The following is a 24,667-nucleotide window of genomic DNA, read 5'->3' on the forward strand; positions in this document are numbered from 1 at the left end:
AGGAACAACAAGAGACTGTTGGTGAGATAGACCTGAGAGGATTGGGTTGAAATGAGGGTTGATCTTGAGGTTGACCTGAGGACTAAGCAGCTTAAGATCAGGTTTCAGTTTAGGCTAGAAAGATAACTGCCTGGTTAGTACCTTTAAAGGGGTTTGAATTATTTCAGTTGAGATGACATCAATAGGTTTATAGATTGGTTTGTACCTTCACAGGGATTGGTCTTGCAGTGGTCCTTGAGCTCGGAGCAGGTCTTGCCCTCATAGTCATCAGGACAGGCACAGTAGAAGTCTTCCATCAGACTGTGGCACTGGGCCTTGTTCTGGCACGGGTTAGGGCTGCACGGGTTACTCTGCACCTACGAATGGACAGATGGAAAGATGAGTGGATGAATGGATGGATAAATAGATAATTGTTATGTATAAAAGACAAGAGGTCTGGACTGGACCATAGCTCACCTCACAGGTAGTGCCAGTGTACCCATGTGGGCACTCACACATGAAGCCGTCCAGCAGGGTGTGGCACCTGCCCCCGTTTCTACACGGGCCGCTGACACAGCTGTTCCTCTGGACCTCACAGTGCCGGCCCACAAACCCCGGTGAGCAGGCACACGCGTAGCGTCTTCGCCCCTCCTGTACGAAGCGTAAGGGAAAAAGTTATCACTCACAGGCTCTTATACCCAGAATAATGCTAACCATAGATATAATATGAAAAGAGGGCATCAAACATGATGGCTAGATTGCCTTATTGAATACAATTTCCTACCTTGCAAGTCGCTCCATTCTGACACAGTCCACGGCAGCTGTTGACATCTGCAGAGTGTAAAAGGGAGAACTTACTAATACAGGTCTACAGATAGGACAGGGGAACATGCAGGTGTGGCATGCATGTGATACACAAACAAAACATAGAATGTGCAACTTGGTTAATGCTTAATGCTTCAAAGAAACTCAAAATAAGATTTTTCTCAAGGTGCAGGAAGACATGATGCTGTTGGTTAGTGCATGCCGTGAAAGCCAGCGAGGTCAACTACAAAACCGTCAACGATACCTACAGGATGTGCTTCTCATAGTAATGTAAAAACACTATCCATGGATCTAGATAAGTATTTGTAGGCCATAATAAAGCAGAAACCCTGCGATAGGAACAGAACAGTAGGCCAGTGGCCCAGGTAAGTGTCAGAGCTAGCTGCAGGCAAATGATTAACGGATACTGACTGATGTCACAGTTCTGGCCGGCCCATCCTCGATAGCAGGCACAGTGATATCCACCGATCAAGTTTTTGCAAGAGTAAGCATTGAGGCATGGGTTCCCCATACACTCATTAGCGTCTGCGGAGTGAAAACAGAGAGATGAGAGAGATCTAAGAACCAGCCTCCAAGCCCCACCACCAAGCAGATCTCTACAGTGCAAGGCTACACATAAACTAAAGCCCCTGATAAGAATTCTAACCTTAAACCAGTCTTTAGAAAACTTTCTCAACTCTATTTAATTAAATTAAATTTAATAGCATTTTTTTGCCATCTATTTAGCTGGCTCTGCCTCCTACCCTAAACCTTTATTTCATTTGCCTACCCTATTTCTGAACGGATCTATTCTCTGACGTCCAGAGCTTTCCCAGTGGTCAGTTCACAAGGCAATGGTCACTAACAACCTCTCCCTGGACAGACCAGAACACAACCGCTTTTCCCCAGAGGTGAGGAGCACCTGTTGGGCTGCGGACACCCGACACCCCTCTCTCAGGTACCGCCCGCTCACTGAAAGGGGAACCACCTGCGCACTGAGAATAGCGGACCACGTAACACAAGACCTGGAGCTTGGGTTCCTCCCAGAGCATGTTTACAGGTTATAAAGTGTTTCCTTTCCCATTGCTACTCCAGGGAGCTAAATAGTGGTGTTGGGGTGAGGCCCTGCTCTTGGTGGAGACTAGAGTACATACCCCTTTTATCCCAGTCTGTAGCCAAAGATAACCCACTGTCAGGCCCCAGGTTAGCAGTTGCCAGGCTAGGTGTTATTTATAGTTTTACTCAAGAAACCTGGCTCAGGTTGCACATAATATCCAGCTTTCTCCATGGACATGCATGCACCCATTTTAAATTAGTATCCACACCATAGTAATAGGACTGGCTCAACAGGGTGAGAGACACAAACAACCAGATACTGGACGAGCACGGAGATTCCTGGCATATGATCAAACACGGCGAGATTCAATAACACTTCAAGTCACATCACATTCACTTCAAATCAAACACAATTTAATTTAGCTTGCAAATAGTCTCAAGTTATGCTCCCCAGGACAAGATATTCATCTTTAGCCATTTGGACATGCTTTGCTCCAGTTTCCCAGGCAGAGACTGTGCCCTCAGAATTCTCTAGTGTGAATGATAAACTACAGACCACCGCTACCTCTCCTTCCCAGGCTTACCTATCTGGCAGGTCTTCCCAGCCCACTGTGAGGGGCAGAGGCACTCAAATCCGTTCTCCATGTCGATGCAGGTCCCACCCTGAGCACAGGGGTTAGACGCACACTCGTCCATGTCTGGAACACACACAATGATGTAAGGGTTCAACTTTGTAAAAACATGTGGGCACACACCTTGGGAGGGGCAAGATCGTGACTCACTCACCTTTAGCACAGGTGGGCCCTGACCAGCCTGCAGGACAGTGGCACTCAAACCCAGACGGGATCTCATGGCAGGTGCCCCCGTTGGCACAGGGGTTGGACACACATGCGTGTTCCACTGGAGATAACAGGATAGACATGGGGAGAGAAATGTGCCACGTGTCAGAGTGACGGATTACATAAATAGCACAAAATACACTAGCAAACGATCAACTATTAAACATTGAGTACGTTTACATGCACACTAACACTTGTGGCAGTAGGCCGAGTATGGAAATAGTAATGTAAACACCTCACTCTGCTTATCTTGATCGGCGTAAGGTCAAAATCGAAGTAAGCATACGCCGATTAAAACACAAGGTTATCAGAGCAATGTTTCAAATGATTAGAAAACCTTAATCAGCGTTCCAGCTGTGTGTTTGATTTTGCATGTGCTAGCACCATCCGAGCGAGTCTCCCTCTTATTACAAGTGAAGTGAGTTCGGAAAAACTGAAAGTATGCATCTTAGAAAGAGTATTCACATACAAACTTTATTGGTCCGAACTCAGAATCAAAAAGGTTTCGGTCGCTGTGGTAGAATATTTATTTTTATTGGAGATTTTCTGCAATTTATCTAAAGTCCCATCAGTAGCCTGATTTCAGATGTGTCCATGAAAACAGAATTATTAGAGAAATTGTTCTTCTTGCAAAGCATGTGAACATTTTAAATGAACTATTATATTAATCTGACTATCCACAATAATTGTATTATTGTGTGCATGTAACCGTGCTCATTGGCACAAACAGAATTGAATTTGTTGACTGACTCACCTATCTCACAGTTCTTGCCTGAGTAGCTGTCAGAACAGGCACAGTTGTATTCATCAGGCTCTGAGTTAACACACCTTCCTCCATTCTTACACGGCTTGTTCGTCCCACAGTAGTTCAAATCTGGAGAGAATCACACAGGAATGATTACATTTACACGCTTTAATGGTCTCATATGAACACATCAAAGGATTAGGATGGTAAATTCTATGTTATAGATTAAATAAATTGTCATCACACGACTTCATAGGATCAGACATGAAAGCACACTGTTACACATTGCTAAATGTAGCCTCTCCATCCACCTCTCCGTCTTGTTACTCTGAAGTGACCTCTGTTGACCACCTGATGCAGAGGGGAACTCAGAGGTGACCTTGTGTTGTGTGACACTACAGGGAGGTCAGAGGTCGCTGTAGAGGATGTGTTAATAGTACAGTGGGCCAGGTCTGGTCTGCTCTAATGTCTCACCTTTGTCACACAGCAGGCCTCCCCAGTTCTTCTCACAGCTGCACAGCCAGGGCTTGACGCAGGTCCCATGTACACAGCCTGGGTAGGGCAGGCAGTCGTCACAGAACGGACCCTGCCAACCGTATTTACACCTGCAAGACATATCAGAGACATCCATTAGAGACACATAGGGAATGGACCCATTGTGTGGTCATACTGTATGTGAAATACTTTAAAAACATCAGTCCCATGAAGAGATGGCTCATAATTAAGCCAGGACTCATGTAATAGGACAAGGCCTTCTACAATACGTCAACCACATGACAGACCTGTGTCCATGTAAAAGTCAAGGTGATCTCGATCAGGAGCCAGACAGACACAACGTCTTCATCATGGTGACCAGTGACACCCCTTCCCTTCTGGGGCTCCTAATCTTTAAACAGAGCACCAGGGACATTCCAGGGCAGTGATGGGGTCAAGCCTGTTCCCATGGCGTGTGGGACAGGGACGGGGATAGAGGAAGTCTAGGAGTGGGGGCCTCCTGAAGCCCCTAGGCAGGCAGCGTTGCGAGCGGAGGCAGCCGGCGAACGGTTAGCTAATCTGTTGGTTTATAGCTGCGCTCTGTTATTCCAAGGCCAACGGTAACCTTGCCCCACCTGTGCTGTCACTTCTCGCCCTGGGTTATTTAAAGACCACTCTCCTGCAAATAGATGCCAACCAAACCCTACACTACTAGTTGATATACTGTACTGGAGTGAGTGTACTGCTGTGTGCTGCGTGCTAACATTTTTGCTAGTAAGCGGCACTGCAGTCAAACACAACACGCAGTGCAGTACAACTTTGTATTGTAGTCTACTAATGTACAGGTATAAAAGTACTGAAGTGTACAGTGGTGTGCTACTGTATAACAAACTTTATGTTAGCATGCTGAGGTTAAGTGTAAAGCCTTATAAGCAGCATTAGCAGCATTGAGAGACCCTGTCCACAGTAGAAATTGGGAGAGACCAAGGTGGCCACAAGGCCAAGGTGGCATTACCATTACCAAACAAACAGCCCCACAATGGAGGACTCTTTCAGCCCAGCCAGCAACACTGTAAATATCCCCGGCCCAGCCCAGCACAGCCAGGCCCAACTCTGTCAGACCCACACTGTGGAAATAGCCCTTTGAAGCCACACCCTCCAGATCACAGGAGGCTGATGAGGGGAGGACGGCTCATAATAAATGCCGGGTCAGAGCTAATGGAACGCTGCAGCCATTACCACGAGACCGTCCTCCCCAATTAAGTTGCCACAAACCTGTGCTCCAGATCCCTATCACAGTCAGGCTCAGGGGCTCAACCTGCCTGCACATCACCTGCAGCCACAGTAGCTTTCTATGTCGCTCTCTTTCGCGTTCTCTGTCTCTAAGAATTATTTACAGAAAGATTCTGGGAAATTAACATTCTGTTGCATGCAGATTGAGGTCCCTTAAAAAAAAAAAAAAAAAAAAAAAAGGTTTTTGCAGTTTCACATGTGAAAATCGCATTTTAACACATGAAATCACATTTTCACATGTGAAATTGCTGTTTTCACATGTTGAGCTGTGAAACCATATTATTTAGAGTGTGAATATTTAGAGTTCACATAATATCAAAACGGCAATATTCTTGTAATGCTTTTTGTATAAAAAAATCTAAAATTACAGGTCAATTTGAGCAATTATGAATTTGGAGGATTTTGACATGGATAAATTAAATTGTGAATGATCACAACAAATCCTTTGATACACTCAATTACATTTTGAATTGTTTGACAGCCCTAGTTGACATTAAAATGTGAAATGTTACATGTGTCCGAAAACCATTTTTAGATTACATTTTTTTTGTAAGAGGGAGGTAGGTTGTGAATGCTCTGTGTGTAAGGAAACCAGATACTGTACCACCAACACATTTTTTGTTTTCCTCCGCAGGCACCAGGCATGGAATGTTACTCCAGGAGAAGGTGTGTTGTTTGTTCACGGTCGGGATACACACAGCCTCCTCCTGAGCTTCAAATCACATGTCGAGGCACATTCCAGTCTTTTCTTGTCTTACGGCAATGAAAATTCATTATTTTATGAGATGAGAACTAAATCTATCCCGTCTCACTCACGGCTATCCCTATTGAACAGATCCATAGGTGTGTTACAGAATGCACCTCAGAGAGCTGTACAAGAAGGTGGTCTTGCAAGAGGATTTGACATGGAATACTTGGTTGTTTCAGCCGTGCAGAATAACATGTACGTGACTAAGGCTGCTGGATGGAGTCCATACTCCCATGAGGGGTATGACAGCCAAAACAGGCCCAGGATAGGAAGAGGCGAATGGGGCTGCAGAGTAGAAATGGGCAGAGGGGCCCTGACACACCGCTGGAGGAGGGGAGGAAACGCTGTGTGAAAAACAGGCTACAGCTACAGGCCAGGTCTGGGACAGGAAAAAGAACAATGGCTCCTGAATCAGACTGGTGGGGGGGGGGGGGCTAATACACTGTACGTTCCATAGAGAGGGGGGACAGGGAGGGGGGAATGTGGGGGTCGAGCTCTGGTATGCGATCAACCCCCCGTGTCATCATTACCATCCTCATTGAACACAAAAAGAGCTACTGCCCATTAACCAGCCAATACACCCAGACACAATTCTCAGTCAAAGGGATTTCAATTGAAAAGGGAGTAATATTTCAGTATCTTATTAACATAGACACGATGGTACAAAGAATGAAGTTAACCCAGACTCACGTGCATTCTCCTGGGGCATTGCAGAATCCTTGCAGCAGGTTACAGCCCTGCTTGCAGATAGCTGTGAAACAAAGACAAAAGGACTCACCCATTAATTTCTAGTATCATCAGAGCGATATCTAAACATTAGTTTCAAAGTGTGTATTTTTACTCAGAAGTGTCTTGTACATGGATTGTGTCAGCTTCCTCCCCTACTCACCAGCTGTACAGTAAGGCCCCATCCAGCCCTCCAAACAGCCTCTGTTCCCAAACTGGTCACACACGTAGTGGCCATAGTCATCATTGCGTGGCCGGCACTGCTTGTTGCACTTGTTGCCATAGTAGTTCTCGTCACAGCGCACGCGGATGTTATACTCAAAGTTGGCTGTAGGACCGTTGTGTTGGATAGTCTGCCTGTCATCTCCAGGGTTGATCATTCCTTTACGGACACTCCGCTCAATTAACAGATCCTCACCTGCATCAACAAACAAAAACCAAGACATTTCTTCATCATTATATAATGGACACTTGACAACATGCATACAACTAAATAGTCAAAGAGGTAGATCAGGCTAGCTAGCCACTTATTCATTGTTAGAACCAGTATGCCTCAGTACAAGTTCTAGCAGTGTCTAAAAGCAGGAGAAAGTCATCTGAGAGAACACTGGTGTTTATCTGCTGCTGGAGATCAGAGAGGGCAACCCAAAGTCAAACGCCACTCTGTTTCCAAGAGCATGAAAGAAAAAATAAGGAAAATAAACCAAACACAAATACAGGGTGTAGGGCCAGGGCTGCAGGAGTTTGATAACCAAATCCTTTTTCAGTTTTCCTGCTTTGTGAAATGCTTTTTTGTGGCACTCCCTCCCTCTCTCCCCTTTCTCAGGAAATCCAGCTCTGACTCCTCCGGAGCCAGGGCGGAAATAATAAGAGACGGGAACAGACGAGGAAGGGCGACATAGGAAAGGGCCTTTAGCTTTTTCTCAAGGAACAGAAACACCATGACTCAACTGGCTTAGCTGCTGCAGCCACATACACAGCCCAGGACTGAGCACTGAGGAGGGGCCAAACAACAGGCCCTCTTCCCTAGTTGGATGGTGGCCTGTTATTGGACAGGTAGCCAGGAGGAAATCTAGGCCTTTTCATTAGAAGGATTCTGTATAACCTACCTTCAGTTGTCCAGGTATTACTATTTTATTATTTCTTAAAATGTCTATCCTATTTACTGTACAGTCCAGTTTACTTCCAACTGTTACCCATTATAAAGGAGTTAAAAAACACAGAAAATGTTTTTACTTGCTGTCCTGATTTTCTCAATTTAACTGCGAGTTAATTTAAACTCAAGCACTCACTCTGCTCATTTCCAGCAATTAGATATAAAAATACAGACCAATCATTGTCTCTCTCAGTGCTGAAGGAGACACTCAGAGAGAGGCCGCTGTTACTAGGGAGAGCAGGCGGAGGGGTGTGTGTGTGGTGACTACGACACGGGCTTACACAAACAATGAGGTGGCTTCAACACCGAGCAGTTGACTAAGTCAAGAGCGACATCATTTTCTGTGCTTTCAAACAGCCACATAATTTAGTCACGCGTGTCTAGTGGCATTGTTGTCATAAGCCAATGTCTGTTGTCAGGCTGTTTTCAGCATTCTAGGCTGGGATATGGACACAACATTAGTAGTCAAGTAACATTAGATCACTCATTAACTGATTTAAAAAAATACTCCACAAGACAACCTTTTCTAAACTTAATTTACCAGTACTCCTGATAGCAGCTCAGTGATCTCCCAATTTCCTCTAATCCCTTCATATTCCTTTGATTTCTCCATCCCCTATATCGTTCTCTGATTATAATGTTAAACTGTGTGTTAAGAAACATTGACAGTAATAACCATGCTACCACCTAAGAGAGAAACAATGGTGCAGCCTGTCTGTTTAGTGTTTAAACACAGAACCAGTCACTTGGGCATCCTGGAGGATAAAAAGCCCTAACAGAGACTATTTTTCCGAGCCCTATCCAACACCATGTCCCCCCTGCCCTATCCAACCCCCTGCCCCCACTGCCCAATTCAACCTACTGCCCCCCTGCCCTATCTAACTCCATGCCCCCCTGCCCTATCCAACCCCCTGCCCCCACTGCCCTATCCAACCCCATATCCCCCACTGCCCTATCCAACCCCATGTCCCCCCTGCCCTATCCAACCCCCTGCCCCCACTGCCCAATTCAACCTACTGCCCCCCTGCCCTATCTAACTCCATGCCCCCCTGCCCTATCCAACCCCCTGCCCCCACTGCCCTATCCAACCCCATATCCCCCACTGCCCTATCCAACCCCATGTCCCCCCTGCCCAATTCAACCTACTGCCCCCCTGCCCTATCTAACTCCATGCCCCCCTGCCCTATCCAACCCCCTGCCCCCACTGCCCTATCCAACCCCATATCCCCCACTGCCCTATCCAACCCCATGTCCTCCCTGCCCTATCCAACCCCCTGCCCCCACTGCCCTATCCAACCCCATGTCCTCCCTGCCCTATCCAACCCCATGTCCTCCCTGCCCTATCCAACCCCATGTCCCCCCTGCCCTATCCAACCCCATGTCCTCCCTGCCCTATCCAACCCCCTGCTCCCACTGCCCTATCCAACCCCATATCCCCCACTGCCCTATCCAACCCCATGTCCTCCCTGCCCTATCCAACCCCCTGCCCCCACTGCCCTATCCAACCCCATGTCCCCCCTGCCCTATCCAACCCACTGCCATATCTAACCCACTGCCCAGTCCAACCCACTGCCCTATCTAACCCACTGCCATGTCCAACCCCATCCAACCCATTGCTCAGGTCTACATATTAATAGAAGCTGTTCCAAACCAATACAGTGCTCACTCAGCTCACAGCAACTGTGGGGGCTACATTAGCAACAGTCCAAGCTGCCTGCCCTGTCAGTGTATCCAGGCTTACTCAGCAGCATAAATGCCAGACTGCCTGTCCTATCAGTGTGTCCAGGATTACTCAGCAGCAGTCCAGAGCCGCCCTGTCATTGTGTCAAGGCTGTACTGTATCAGGAGCCAACCTGGACTCAGGGGTAGACGTAACATAGCAAAGGTAAATCCAGTACACTTCAATTAGTATGATATGTTACATTTCGTATGGAATGCATTAATTTGTGGATGTCCATCATTCATTTCGTACAATATGTTACGAATTACAATTCGTATGATATGTTACGAATAGCAGTGGGTACGATATGTTACAAATTGCAATTCTTACAATATGTTACACATTTGCAAAACTTATGATATGTTACGAATTCCAATATGGTGTGGCTAACTTTAGCTAGGTAGCTAACACAAACGTTAGCCAGGCTAGGAGTTAGGGTTAGGGGTTAGGGTTAAGGTTAGGAGTTAGACAAAATTGTTACGTTTGCGGTTAGGAGAAGGGCTAGCTAACATGCTAAGTAGTTGCAAAGTTGCTTATTAGCTTAAATGCTGAAGTTGTCCGTGAGGAGATTCGAACACGCAACCTTCGGTCACGTTATACGTCTACCCATCCATCCTGACCAACCACCCTACTTTTGTTTTTGCCTTAAGTAACTTTGTCTTATGTAACCATAGCAAAAGTGACATATCATACAATTTGAGTGTCCCGGATTTACATGTACTATGTTACATCTAGTCTATGAGACCAGGCTGAAGCAGCAGTTCAGGCTGTCCTGTCAGAGTGTCCAGGCTGGGATATTGAAGTGAAATGCAGTAGCACAGCAACTGCTGGGACAGTAATTAGCAGACAGACATCAGTGGAAAGAAAAAAGGGCTGTAGTCCATAATGAATGGCTTAACTAGGTGATGTGCTCACAGGCTTTATATAGAGACATGGACATGGAGCACAAACAGTCTCCCAGTGAGTCAGTCCCTCAGGCCAGCCGGGTGGGAACTAACCTCACCATGCTAACTATCACACTGGCAATATGAACGGCCAGGCAGCTTGGTGCATAGGAATGTACAGCATCCCAGAGAATGACTGTGTAGATCAACAGGTTAAACATGTGTTATAAATCCTTGTGACTTTTAGAGGGACAGAGGTTTGGTACTATCACTTACCACCACTAAAAGTTAGCCAAGTTGAAAGTGGAGGGGTTACAGCTGACAGACTGACCTGAGATGGGGTCAAACACTGAGACAGAGAGGTGAGCTATACAGTGGCAATAAATACATCATTTAAACATTCACAGTGTAGGCTGGAAAAAGTATGGGAACCCCTAGGCTAATGAATTCTCCAAAAGCTAACTGGAGTCCAATCAATGAGATGAGATTTGAGATGTTGGTTAGAGCTGCCCTGCCCTATAAAAAACACTCACAGAATTGGAGTTTTCTATTCACAAGAAGCATTGCCTGATGTGAACCATGCCTCGAACAATAGAGATCTCAGAAGAATTGTTGACTTGCATAAAGCTGGAAAGGGTTACAAAAGTATCTCTGAAATCCTTGATGTTCATCAGTCCACGGTAAGACCAATTGTCTATAAATGTAGAAAGTTCAGCATTGTTGTTACTCTCCCTAGGAGTGGTCGTCCTGCAAAGATGACTGCAAGAGCACAGCGCAGAATCCTCAATGAGGTTAAGAAGAATCTTTGAGTGTCAGCTAAAGACTTACAGAAATCTCTGGAACATGCTAACATCTCTGTTGACGAGTCTACAATAGATAAAACAATAAACAAGAATGGTTTATTGGACGGGAGGACAGCACGGAAGAAGCCACTGCTGTCCAAAAAAAACATTGCTGCATGTCTGAAGTTCGCAAAAGAGCACATGGATGTTCCACAGCGCTACTGGCTAAATATTCTGTGGACAGATTAAACTACAGTTGAGTTGTTTGGAAGGAACACACAACACTATGTGCAGAGAAAAAAAAGGCACAGCACGCCAACATCAAAACATCATCCCAGCTGTAAAGTATGGTGGAGGATGCATCATGGTTTGGGGCTGCTTTGCTGCCTCGGCCTGGACACCTTGCTATCATCGACGGAAAAATTAATTCCCAAGTTTATCAAGACATTTTGCAGGAGAATGTAAGGCTCTCTGTCCGCCAATTGAAGCACAACAGAAGTTGGGTGATGCAACAGGACAACGACCGGAAACACAGAAGTAAATCAACAAAAGAATGGCTTCAACAGAAGAAAATACGCCTTCTTGAGTGGCCCAGTCAGAGTCCTGACCTAAACCCGATTTGAGAAGCTGTGGCATGACCTTGAGAGCGGTTCACACCAGACATCCCAAGAATATTGCTGAACTGAAACAGTTTTGTAAAGACCAATGTGCAGCTCTGATCCGCAACTACAGAAAACGTTTGGTTGAGGTTAGTGCTGCCAAAGGAGGGTCAACCAGTTCTAAATCCAAGGGTTCACATACGTTTTCCACCCTGCACTGTGAATGTTTACACGGTGTGTTCAATAAAGACATGAACACGTCTAATTGTTTGTGTGTTATTAGTTTAAGCAGACTGTTTGTCTATTGTTGTGACTTAGATGAAGATCAGATCAAATGTTATGACCAATTTATGCAGAAATCCAGGTAATTCCAAAGGGTTCACATACTTTTTCTTGCCACTGTAGTTGTATGGGTCTATTTGCTGTGGTTGGTATATGGCAGCTCAACTTGACAGTCCATTTCAATCATCTGGAATCTGGGCTTTGTATTAGGGACTTTTCTTCCTCTTGTGCTGCTAAGAAGCTGCTTTGTGTGTAGCTGCATTGTTCCTGGGAATATATAGAGCTGACTCTCTAAGAGATATGCAGCAGTGAAAACAGGACAGCTTGTTATAGAAGCTTGGATTGGTGTGTATCGCCTGTTCACCGGAGAGAAAAACACAACAACCTTGTCAGGTTAGGTCAGCCATTGATCTCGCCTGAGGTTCAATGTTGCCCTAAATCTAACACACTTGACTTGAGTGACATAGATTACATTCCACATTCCACAATGAACCTTTCTTCCTCTGGGCAGAGCATCCAAAACAAAGACAAACAGGACTGAAATGAGAGAAGCAAGTAAAAACAGGATACAGCTGTGTTCCAAATAGCAATGACTAGGCACCCCGCGTCCAAACTGGGCCTGACGCGGAAGGAGCTCCCTGTTCCCCCTTGAGACAATTAGTCACCTTTAATGAAGCTCTTCACACAGAGACACACATCTTCACAAGCCCCATCCCTGCAGTGACTAAGGCTGAGAATTGCTGGGGACCTCACGATATTATCACGATACTTCAGTGCTGATTCGATATGTATTGAGATTCTCACAATTCTCACAATTCTTTTTGTATCGCTATTCAATACTGCAATTTTATTGCGATTTGATGTTCCAAACATGCTCACGATACGGTATGTCTGCTTGTTATGGCTGGGCGCGGCTGGTGGTGAAGTCAGATGCAGGAGAGCAGAGAGTTGTGAACAGGCGCACACTTTATTTAGCAGGAGAAAATAACAGTAGGACGCAACTGCGTCAAAAACCTCCAACCAAAAATGGCAAAAGTGTAAATGTGCCAAAATAGACACAACTATAATAAAGTTAACAAAGTTAACAAAGTAACAATAAACACGGAACAAACCAGCGTAACACAAAACAATCCTACACAAAGACATGATGGGGAACAGAGGAATAAATACATATGATAATTGGGGAATGAAAACCAGGTGTGCAGGGAACAAGACAAAACAAATGGATACATGAAAAATGGAGCGGTGATGGCTAGAAAGCCGGTGACATCGACCGCCGAATGCAGCCCGAACAAAGAGAGGAGCTGACTTTGGCGGAAGTCGTGACACTGCTAAAGAGAGACTAGAAAAAGCATGAGAAAATTAGTTTTAATCAGTCATGGAAATAAAAGTGTTGAAACCATTTTGGTTCGCTATTTAAAAAGAAGATTGAGGCCAAGCTATAGGATGAAAAATACCAGCGTTTTGGCGCAGGTACAGCCTACTTACTCATTTTTTAAAATATATTTTTTTCAAATCGATACTTGCGGTTAAAGTATCGATATAATATTGTCCAAAATAATTTTGCGATATGTAACTGTATAGATTTTCTTTCCTCAATCACTACAGCTACTAATGAGAGAGGAAAGGTCCTTAGTCTAAATTAGAGTAGATCATCACATAAATCACGCAGTTCTCCTTTTTGACATCACCTGTAACCTTGGTCCTGAGATGCTGCCATGGACCTCCTCATCTTTTTATGTCAAAGTAAATACCCCTGTCACTTCTAAATAAACACTAAACACATCCTTCTCCCCTCACCTAATGACTTATTTGATGGGAGACACTGAGGCCTGGCCGGCTCTCCTTTCATGTGGTAGTGAATACCTGGAAAAGTGAAGTGTACTGCACATACCACTGCTGCTGTGTGTTCCATTGTCCCAGTCCCACGCTTCCACAATCAAAGTGTACGCCCGCTGGAAGAGAGACACAGACGGGATCATTAGGGGGTTGTAGGAATTCATACTCCCCAGTCCCACTCACTGACAGACATACACACACACACACAGAATGTGGAATGCATTACACAAGGAACACATGATGATAACACACACACACACCAGAAAAGTCTGGTGGGAGGAGCTATAGGAGGATGGGCTCATTGCAAGAGCTGGAATAGAATCAATGGAATAGTACCAAACCTATCAAACCCATGGAAAAAACGTGTTTGACTCCGTTTCATTTATTCCATTCCAGCCATTACAATGAGCTTGTCCTCCTATAGCTCTTCCCACCAGCCTCCTCTGACACACACACACACACACACACACACACACACACACACACACACACACACACACACACACACACACACACACACACACACACACCGTTTGTGAGTGAATGTGGATGCTGCTGGTGAGAAAATAGCTCTTGGTTCCCACACTGCTGTCACTGATTAGCTGGATATAAGCCTGAGGGTAGTTAACAACTACTACTGTAGGGATAACAAATTAAAGTTGAACCACCAGCAGCTCAAGTCTCGCTGCTGTACTTACTGTACAGTGATATCACTTCCCTGAAGTGGCACACACATACTGAAACAATACAAAATCTAACAGCAGCAGGTTTCTTAAACTGAAACTCCTGGGGAGTTATTTGGGTACCAGTACACCAAAGCCAGAAAGGAGCTGGCTTTCTGTCAGGTGATTGTGGCCAGTACATCCCATTCCACCAGAAGAAGGTCGGAGAGGTAGATTACACAGTACTGGTCAGGTTAGAGAGAAGGGGTGAAAAAGGAGCTAAACATTTCTGTAATTTGGATTCTTGGATGCTCAAAGCTGTTGGAGGAAACTGTATATTTCACAAATATGACTTCTAATAATGCTAAACTGCTGAGTATATGGAAGGCAGAGAAGTCTTGTTCTTTGATCTCCCGTCCCCCAGTAGTGACTTATACCACAGTCCCCCTTTATCACTTCCAGTCTCTTTAAACACACCCTGTATGTCACTGAAGTCTGCATTAATCTAGCTAGTATGGCCTCCCTCCAGATTGATCCGAAAACACATGCCACTAACTCTGGCCCTTTCCGAATGCAAATAATGAACTCTTTAAAGGTCCAAGGACATACAGACGGCTTTATCTTCACCTTCCCCCAAATGTAAACCTTCCATTGCATCATCAGCTGTCCCAGTAATGGGCCCTCAGTCAGTCCCCCAGGAGAGATAGGAGGAGGAGACACATTCTGACCACAGACGTCTCTTTTACACTGCCACAGATAACTCAAAGATCCAGACCTGAGCCACCTAAACCAGTTCATCACCACAGTGTGTGATGTAATACTCCATCTACTTTTATCACATCTACAATACATATTTTTACATCAGACAATGAGCATTCTTCATGAAAAGCTCAGTGGAGGGCATGGCACAGTGAGAGGCTGCCTCCCTGCCCCTCTGCTGTCCTCCCGTGCCTCCCCACTACTACTGGCCTTTGAGTGACAAATCAGACTACTGCCTCCCATTCTCCTTCCTGCCCTGTCAGTCAAATATGACTGGCTATGATTTATGAGGCTGGGGAACCCAAGGCGTCATCTATGATATGGAGTGATAATAAAAGTGTGAAATCTTATTCAATCTTCCTTAAATCTTAAATGTCTCAATGACTGACTTCCAATCAGCCAGTAGTCTCTCTGGGCTCTGACTCATTGGTGGGCTTCCTGTGTGTATGTGTCATTGAGGAGAGACTGGAGGCTGTTCAATGAATGAATTACTGTACCCCTTCCATCGCCTGTGTCCCAACCCACTACAGATACAGTAGTACTGCTTTAACTAGGGGTTTTCTACATTAAAATCAAGATGACTCAACTCAGCATTATCTTTTAAAGACCCAGTGCAGTCAAAAATGTGATTTCCCTGTGTTTTATATACACTGAGTGTACAAAATATTAGGAACACCTTCCTAATATTCAATTGCACCCCCTTTTGCCCTCGGAACAGCTTCAATTCGTTGTGGTATGGACTACAAGGTGTCGAAAGCGTTCCACGGGGATGCTGGCCCATGTTGACTCCAATGCTTCCCACAGTTGTGTGAAGTTGGTTAGATGTCCTTTGGTTGGTGAACCATTCTTGATACACAGAGGAAAATGTTGAGCGTGAAAAACCCAGCAGTGTTACAGTTCTTGACACACTCAAACCACTGCACCTGGCACCTACTACCATACCCCGTTCAAAGGCACTTAAATATTTTGTCTTGCCCATTCACCTTCTGAATGTACATATACATAATCCATGTTTCAATTGTCTCAAGGCTTAAAAATCCTTCTTTAACCTGTCTCCTCCCCCTTCATCTACACTGATTCAAGTGGATTTAACAGATGACATCAATAAGGGATCATAGCTTTCAACTGGATTCACCTGGTCAGTCTATGTCATGGAATTATTTTTTATTAATTTAACTAGGCAAGTCAGTTAAGAACATATTCTTATTTACAATGACGGCTTACACCGGCCAAACGCGGACGACGCTGGGCCAATTGAGCGCCGACCTATGGGACTCCCAATCACGGCCAGTTGTGATACAGCCTGATACAGGAAAGAGCAGTTGTTCCTAATGGTTTGTAAACTTAGTATATATTTTCACACTATGAGGTTGGAATAAAACTGTGAAGTTGGGAAAATGATGATAATGCCCTTTTAGTTTAAGAGCTGTTTTAAAAGACTGCCTGAAATTTCAGCCTGTTAAGGTGGGATGGAGCTTTGGCCTAAATGAGTTAATAGAGCAATAAGAAAGGGTTCCAAACCTTTCTGAAAAAAACGGCAAATGTTCAGTTTCCCCTCCACACTCAGACCACTTTCAAATAGTCCTAGCAAAAGTATTGCTTGAGAAACTGCCCTTTGTTTATTTTTTACCCTTTTAATTGAAAACAATCACAGTAAGGTACTTAATTGTTGCTCATAAATGATTTGATATTGAGATAAAAACCGCTGCATTGGACCTTTAACACTAATAGCAATAGGGTCTCACAGAAAGTACGCCTGACATCATTCTAACACCCAATTAACAACTTTAGTAAAATTGAGATGAGAGGGGGAAAAACAGCAACACCTGTCATCTCACACCTGTTAGGATATTGAAAGGAATAAAACATTTAGGTCCCAGTAGGGTACAGTGAGGCTGGATAATTTAGCACGTTATTAACAGAAAAGCCCCACTCTAAATAAGGGATCTCCTACACAGCATCCTCATTCTACAAATAAAATCAAAACAAATACAATTTAAATATGCTAAATGACCCAGTATATTTTTATTAGCCAAGCTGTTGAAACTCTATTTCTTAGGGTTTCCTTCAGTCACATAAATTAGCTTTCCACATGGTACAGTAGGTCTTGCGTTATCTTTTCCAATTTAGTAACAGGGAAAAAAATATGTTTTTTTTATCCTCAAGTGGTTAACACTTTTCATGATTAACATCTCAGATTATTCTGACACCAAGATTGCAAGCAATAACAACTTTTGGAGAATGGCAGCATGCTCAAATTCTACATATATTCACCAAGTAGTGAGCGCCCTTGACGATATCCTGGTAAAGACAGCCTGACACACCCTCTGCCATCCCTCTCTATAGAGCAGCATTGTCTTTAGTTTTCCCAGGACATCAATGCAGCCACAAATCAGCCTCCTCTGCCAACAGCCCATCACTTCAGACAGGAAACCCAACACCATCTTCTTTCTCCATCCCTCCACTTGTTTTTATAACACCATAAATGCAGATAAAAGCGTAGGTATAAACTCATTGTTTGGCCTGAAAGGCTCAGTGACAAAAGGGAAGCCTCCTGTTCTCCAAGGGCTTGGAAAACTGATAACCCAGGTTGGGAAAACCCCAATCACTCAGCACAGCAGAGCAAACTCAGCTGGGTTTAAGACCCCAATCACATTGGAATCACTATCAAACCATGTATTTTTACATGTATTGATGTGCACCCACTGGACTGGCAAATTGTGAGGCTCTCAAGCTATTTTTTATTTTGAATTCACCTTTATTTAAACAAGTAGGCCATTTGAGAACAAGTTCTCATTTACAACTGTGACCTGGCCAAGATAAGGCAAAGCAGTGCGACAAAAACAACAACACAGAGTTACACATAATAAACAAACGTATAGTCAATAACACAATAGAAAATCTGTAGAAAATAAGCACACACATACACAAACGGCCTGATAACTGCTGGATGATAAATTGGAGTTAAATCCTGACTTTACAGAGGTTCCCTGCAACAACAAGGATTGAGTAACTAGGCTACCAACAATTGAGAAACCCTGATGTGGATGAACCCTCACCCCCTTCACCCCAGAGGAGAGAGCAGTGTTACAACAGCATTCCTGAGTTCCTGTGACACACAGACACGCTCACTGAACCACTCAACTGGGTCATTCCACCAATTCGATGCCTTTTGAGAAGTGGAACTTGGTAAAGTGTTTACATTCTGTCATAAAGAGCACATGTTCAACTTCATAAAAAAAACATGTTTTCCCATTTCATAAAGAAATGTACATACAAAGTAGTAAGTGCCTATCAAGTGCCAAATAAAGTAACATGGTTGACAATTTCATCTTAAATCAGCCATAAATCCCCTTCTGACAGGAGGAATGGAAGCTTGCTGTGTGCAACAGGGAGTGAAATTGTTCAAACATGTCTATCCTGTCTGTATAGGGTAAGAGGGTTGACGTGTTATGCTTGACCCACTCAGTTTTCCACCACAAAACACCAGAAAATTGCCAAAAAGAGTAGAAGCAGCTCACTTGCTTTAACACTATGATTTGACTATTAGATGTTCAATGTTTCTTTTGTAAAAAAAAATACTTAAAAATGAATAGTTTCACCATATTAAAACGACATTTCAATTCACGTAACAGGGTTGACTTTAAAATGAGGGACAGATATAAATGAATAACTAATCAAATGAAATAAATAATCATCTTCAGAAATAACTTTATCAAAGCAACAAAATAACCAGGGCTTTACAATGATGGTGAAACTTGGAGAAATGTTGGGGTTAAGTGGGTTAAAATCTTCCTGGAGGTGACCCAGGGTTGACGGAGGGATAAGTCAAAATGCTGAATTGCAGCACTTTAGCAAGTCTATATTCCCATGAAAAATCAGATTTATTGAATTCTCCATATGGTCTAAATTAAAGGGCACTTCATTTAATATGACAGGCTTTTAAAATGCAATATTGGTGCACAATTTGTACTTAAAATATCAAAGGGATGCAAAAGGTATTAATTTCTTGGAATTATGACCTGACCATTTCACGATCAAAAATACAACCTGATGACGAATTATCATAATATTTCACCACCAAAGTATAAGACAGACATGCATACAAAATGCCAATACAATGCTGTTACAGTGGGCATCTGCTGAGGTATTGGGATAGAGAGATGTGGTGTGTAAAGGGAGGTCTCAGTTAATGATATACATAAAGTCTAGGATTTAATTAGCCCTGAACACAAAGCAGCAGAGGGAGGAAGGGAGGGAGGGAGGGAGGGAGGGAGGAAGGGAGGCTTTGCTGTAGTCCTCCTGGCCTGGTGGGCTGGCTGGCTCCAGCAGAGCTCCATCAGCCATGTGAACAGGTACTGGGGACAAGTGGAAATGAAACTTACTGCCTGTGTAATGACATGCTTTAATCACAGCTGCACTGAGCTCAGCAGCACCTGGTTGCAACACATGCATTTCATTAGCATTTATCACACACAGGCACACGCAAATGGGTGCAAAAGTACATACACACAAACACACGGAAGGGGAAGCAAGCACACACACCCAAGCACACATACACGCACGCACACACGCACGAAAACAGGCACGCATGCACACACATCCACACACATCCACAGAATAAAACACACAAACAAATAAGAAATTAATCAATCTGCTATCCCTTATCCCAACCTCATAAGAGTGTCTCCAAAACATTAAACATGCAGCCAGTAATCAGATATTTTACACGGCTGGGCTACAGGCAAAATCAGGTAATCTAAAGTGGAACCAGAGGAAGTCACTCGAGTCGGGTCATGGCGGCAGCAGAAAGATGAGCAGGCCTTTCCTGACCACAATTAAAGGAGCACAGGGCTTTAAACAACACTATCCCTCACCTTTCCTTACCTCACACACACTCACGTAATGTAGCCCTGCTTCTCCCATCTAGAGAAGCGCTACCAATGCTTTAAGGCTTATTAAAGTGACCAAGAGACAGAGAGGAGGGGTAGGAGGCAGGGACAAAGGATGAGATGTTGTGAAGCACATCAACCCAACAACAACACCCCAATACTGTATGGCCTCTGACTGACATCAGCCCTCTGATGAGATTCGCTTCAGCCATCATGGTCATTCAAACTAAACCCTATCACAAGGATAGGAACCCTATCACAAGAAGTGACTTTGTTGACAGGGCTGGTATCGTATAACCGTTTAACCGACGGTTGTGGATAAAGATCATCGAGAAAATACCATTTCAAAAATGAAATAATAATAATTTAGGGGGTGGAACGAACCGCTGACTGAATACAGGACGGCCAGGCATTCGTGCGGTTGAGATCATTTGTGCGGTAACATGGACTTTTAACAACAGGATGAAACTTTCTGGCTCCTTGCTGAAACAAGCAAGGTGTTGTAGCATACTAGTCTTCGGTTGACTAGGCAACACCCCCCAGAAATCAGCAGCAGTATTTTTGGTAATGTTAGTTGAATCAATAAATCATATATTGATGGCTACACTTCCTGATTTTACTTCCTGCTTTTACTTCCTGCTTTGCTCCTATAGGTACACTCGCAATGGCCACCAGTACACCCATTATGCCATCATTGACTTGAATGGGGACGCCCTTTCTATTCATTCTATTTCTATGGCAGCATATGCAGGCTGGCCAATTACCCTCTTCCAAAATTCCATGACAGTCACAGCCCTACTTGTTGATTCCATTTGAATTGTACTTAGAAAACGAGACATTTTATCCAAATAGTATACAACTAAGCATCAGGATCAGTACTAACAGACCAGAGACGTTATGCACCTCTGTATCATCATCCTTGCCAAACTAGGGTATCTCACTTTGAGTTCAGTGATATTTTCCATCATCAGTGTCATGTTATTACGCATGAGTTATGCACCCCTTTACAACATGATAGTTAACCAGACAGAAAGGAAAAGAACATCCTTGGTCCAAGACGAAGTTCTACCTCTGTAGCGCCCAAGCACAGCCTGGTTAAAGCTGACAGAGTCACAGAGGGAAAGGAAGAATATGGCCAGGGTTAGAGGGGCACGGAAACAACCACAAAAATGGTGAGTAACATATGATTTACTCCCATGGGGGGATGGAAGGACAGACTGCCTCTAAATATACCACGAATAAGAGAATAAGGAGGAGCAGGGAGCAAATTAAATTTATGTTTTTCTTGTGGAGTCAAACACGGAGTCTTAAGTGACTGAGCCGGATCCTAAAAATATCTCTCCCTCATGAGTCGTGACTGAATTCTCACAGAGGAAAGAGAAGAGGCAGCCTTTCTCTCTTTATCGGCATCCCTCCCCCTCCATTTCATGAGAAAGATTTCACTAAAAACACACACAGGGTGAGAGGTTAACCATGAGGAAATTATCGAGTGGCAGAAAAAAGGCCTTTTTCTCTTTAATTCATGTCAGTAGCTAGTGACCCAGACATTCTGACCATACTGTCATAGGCTACAAGACATGCCTTGATAATATGAACTCTATTAAGGTTATCAGTCAACAACATACCAGTATGCTGTATATGTTGTTTACTACAGAGGTCTGTAATTTGCTTTGAAAGCAAACTGGGAAGCTTTTCTTTTTCATGTAAAAATACAGAGGGGGTAAAGAGGGGGTATACTAAGACTATTAGGGGTCTCCTAGCAACTGACAGCAAGCATCAAATCAAATTTAAACTGCAGCTGTCATGTAGTGTTAGGAGTGTGAGGTTGCTGGCCAGCTTAGCACACCCTGATGTTTTCAGGCCCAACACTAAAAGTACACAACACTAGACATGCTGCTACACTAAACCAACAGTTACAGTTATTAATGGGAGAAAACATTATTTACCGTCTTCTGGACTTTTAAAAACACTTTCGAGATCAATGTCTGGACATTGAAAAGCACATCCAGTAATATGCCTTTGACCGGCCCATCACAACAATGGAAAACTTGAAAGGGTTATCCCGGCACTACAATCCTCTCTTTTGTCCTGTCTACATTGAGGATAATACTGACACGACTCAGTGAATCTGCGAGGCCAGAGGTAGAGGCATCCCCTAGCACAGATCTATAGGGATCTTCTAGAATCTTCACTTGTTTGAGTATAGTGGTGACACCGATATCCACTCCCTATGTCACACACAACTTAGTGGTAACCGTATCTGCCCAGGGCCCAAGTTACTACTTCCATCTTTCCCTCCCCTGACAGCTGACCACAAGGACTGATGAATGGATAGGTCACACAGCCAACCAACCACACAACAATCCTCACATTTCTAGTCCAAAATGTGCAGAGGGATGTTGTTCATGGGGAGAGATATTTGTTCAATATCACTCTTGATGACTTGCGAGCTTCCATGTCTATGTGCTGGACTGTAGGCCTATCTTTGTTTGGTAGAAGCAGCCAAATATAGGAATTGCAGATTATTACTATGTTACTATGATGATGCACAAATGAATGATTGCAACCACCATGTGCACAATTGTACTGTGTCAGCAATTTCGATTTTCAGACCTTTGGAGAAAGGCACAGTAGCCAGTGATGTATGGAATCAAAGCAAAAGCAAATGTAATACATGTAATTTGAAAAGTTACGAGTAAAAGTGTATGTGTTCTTGACATTTGTGCTGTGTAAAATAGGCACACAAAAAATTAGTTTTTGTGGAATGCACTAAGCCAGATACCATGTATACCATGAGAGAACGTTTTATACGTTATTATGTACAGACAAGTCTCATAAACTGAGGTGCTCTCCAAAGTTGCCAAGTGGCCACTGGAAATGAAGATGGCACACTCACAACCTCATTCGGTTTGGAATTGACTAGTGACTATATTTGACTATTAATGAGTAAATGAATAAAAGCAGGACATATGCAGTGGATGAACAAATGTAATAATGACGTATCGTCAACTTACCGGCCAAGCGAACTGGAATGGGATGACAATCTTTCCACCATCTTTGTTTCGGTTTTGGTTGTTTTTGGTGCTCTTAAATTGAAAAGTATTCCCACCGATAACGTTAGTAGATCCAGTTCCATAGATGCACAAGCCTGTGGTCGTGACCTCCGTTTGGTATTCCTTTAGACACACTCTGAAGTACGTATCACACTCATCCCTGCTACAGTGGAGATCCTGCGCGTTCCTTTCTCCGTCGCAGCAGTCCCCGTCCGACAACTGTCCGTTAGCGTTCTGTACAGCAATCAACTGCAGCTCAAAATAGCCCGAAGACTGGGACACCTATGAATAACATTTGAATATAAAATAAATACATGATGCGCGTATCATTTTTAAGTAGGCTACAGAAGGTTATGCATGTTGCACACCTGAACTTTTATTTTTTTCAAAACGTTTAGATGTTTCAGTCTGAATGCTTTTCTATACATCATTTTAAGTGATGTTAGTGGTGTTATATTTATAGTAATTGGAGAGGTTTTGGGCAATTGTTTGTTTTTAACTGAGAATTATTTGATATGATTAATGCTTCTTTATACAACAAATGTATTTTTTTTAAACATCCGATTTTTACCCACGGAAATAGATACCTAGATTAGCCTATAACACAGGCATGTAAGAACACACTGTCTATACATTGCGCTGATTTCCTTGATCCAGGACAAGAAGAATGCAAAACGAATTCATCCATAGGGAAGCTCCAAAGTAGAATTCCAAGATCACATGAGTTAACTACGTAATTTCATTAGGAATGAAATTCTAAACATTTAATTCACAAACTGAATGAGACCTCGTTGTGTACATGATACACTCGCGCAACTGCGGATCAATTCGTTTCATCTGTCAATATAAAAATAAAAAAGTTCTCACCTCAGTCCACACCATCAGGAGAAGACACACTATTGAGAGACACTTCGAAATCCCCATACAATTCCACATGTCTCCGTTTGATTAGTGTATGCTACCATTAGGAAAATGTCTTTATTTCTAAGAATCTGCCGTTGACCGGTGATTGTATCCTCTTCTCCTGGCATGCACAATGAGAAAGCGTCTATCCCCCGTACTATCTCTCCAAATGAAGCAGAAACATAAGATGCGTACTACTAGGGACAGCCGAGGCAGCGCACTGCTGGTCCAGACCAGAAACACGGTCGAATCACTCAACAGCAAGGCAAGCGATCGTTTTCAGTCATGGTTTCACTGTTGAAGCCAAGCCCGGGTATGGCTCTTTGATTGACAGCTAAACAAACCATTTGCAAACTCTTGGCTCAAACAGTTGAGGAACCGCCACGAGGGAACCATAGAGGCGGGGGGCGGAGTGCCATGCAAATTACGGCTGAGTTTGGTACGTTTATGATCAGAAAATATAGTTTGTCTA

The 24,667-nt window shown here is 43.7% G+C and overlaps 1 protein-coding gene across 2 annotated transcripts in view; it reads right to left on the reverse strand.

The window, feature by feature from the left end:
- LOC106610964 (protein jagged-2) overlaps positions 1–24,467 on the reverse strand; it is a 40,579-nt gene extending 16,112 nt beyond the window's left edge. Inside the window, exons 1-13 of one of the 2 annotated variants that reach the window (XM_014210709.3) lie at positions 24,160–24,467; positions 23,254–23,574; positions 13,982–14,042; positions 6,828–7,082; positions 6,629–6,689; positions 3,898–4,028; positions 3,433–3,552; positions 2,626–2,739; positions 2,424–2,537; positions 1,216–1,329; positions 764–810; positions 457–630; positions 206–356 (exon numbers count right to left, since the gene is read on the reverse strand). In XM_014210709.3, the coding sequence (XP_014066184.2) occupies positions 206–356; positions 457–630; positions 764–810; positions 1,216–1,329; positions 2,424–2,537; positions 2,626–2,739; positions 3,433–3,552; positions 3,898–4,028; positions 6,629–6,689; positions 6,828–7,082; positions 13,982–14,042; positions 23,254–23,574; positions 24,160–24,228 (1,732 nt within the window). In that variant the 5' untranslated portion in view covers positions 24,229–24,467. The remainder of the gene's footprint in view (positions 1–205; positions 357–456; positions 631–763; positions 811–1,215; positions 1,330–2,423; positions 2,538–2,625; positions 2,740–3,432; positions 3,553–3,897; positions 4,029–6,628; positions 6,690–6,827; positions 7,083–13,981; positions 14,043–23,253; positions 23,575–24,159) is intronic. The other variant, XM_014210710.3, reaches the window with a different exon arrangement.
- Positions 24,468–24,667: the final 200 nt, after the last annotated feature.

The sequence above is a fragment of the Salmo salar genome, chromosome 09 (assembly GCF_965601325.2).
Source record: "Salmo salar chromosome 09, fSalSal1, whole genome shotgun sequence".
In the NCBI taxonomy this organism is placed as follows: Eukaryota; Metazoa; Chordata; class Actinopteri; order Salmoniformes; family Salmonidae; genus Salmo; species Salmo salar.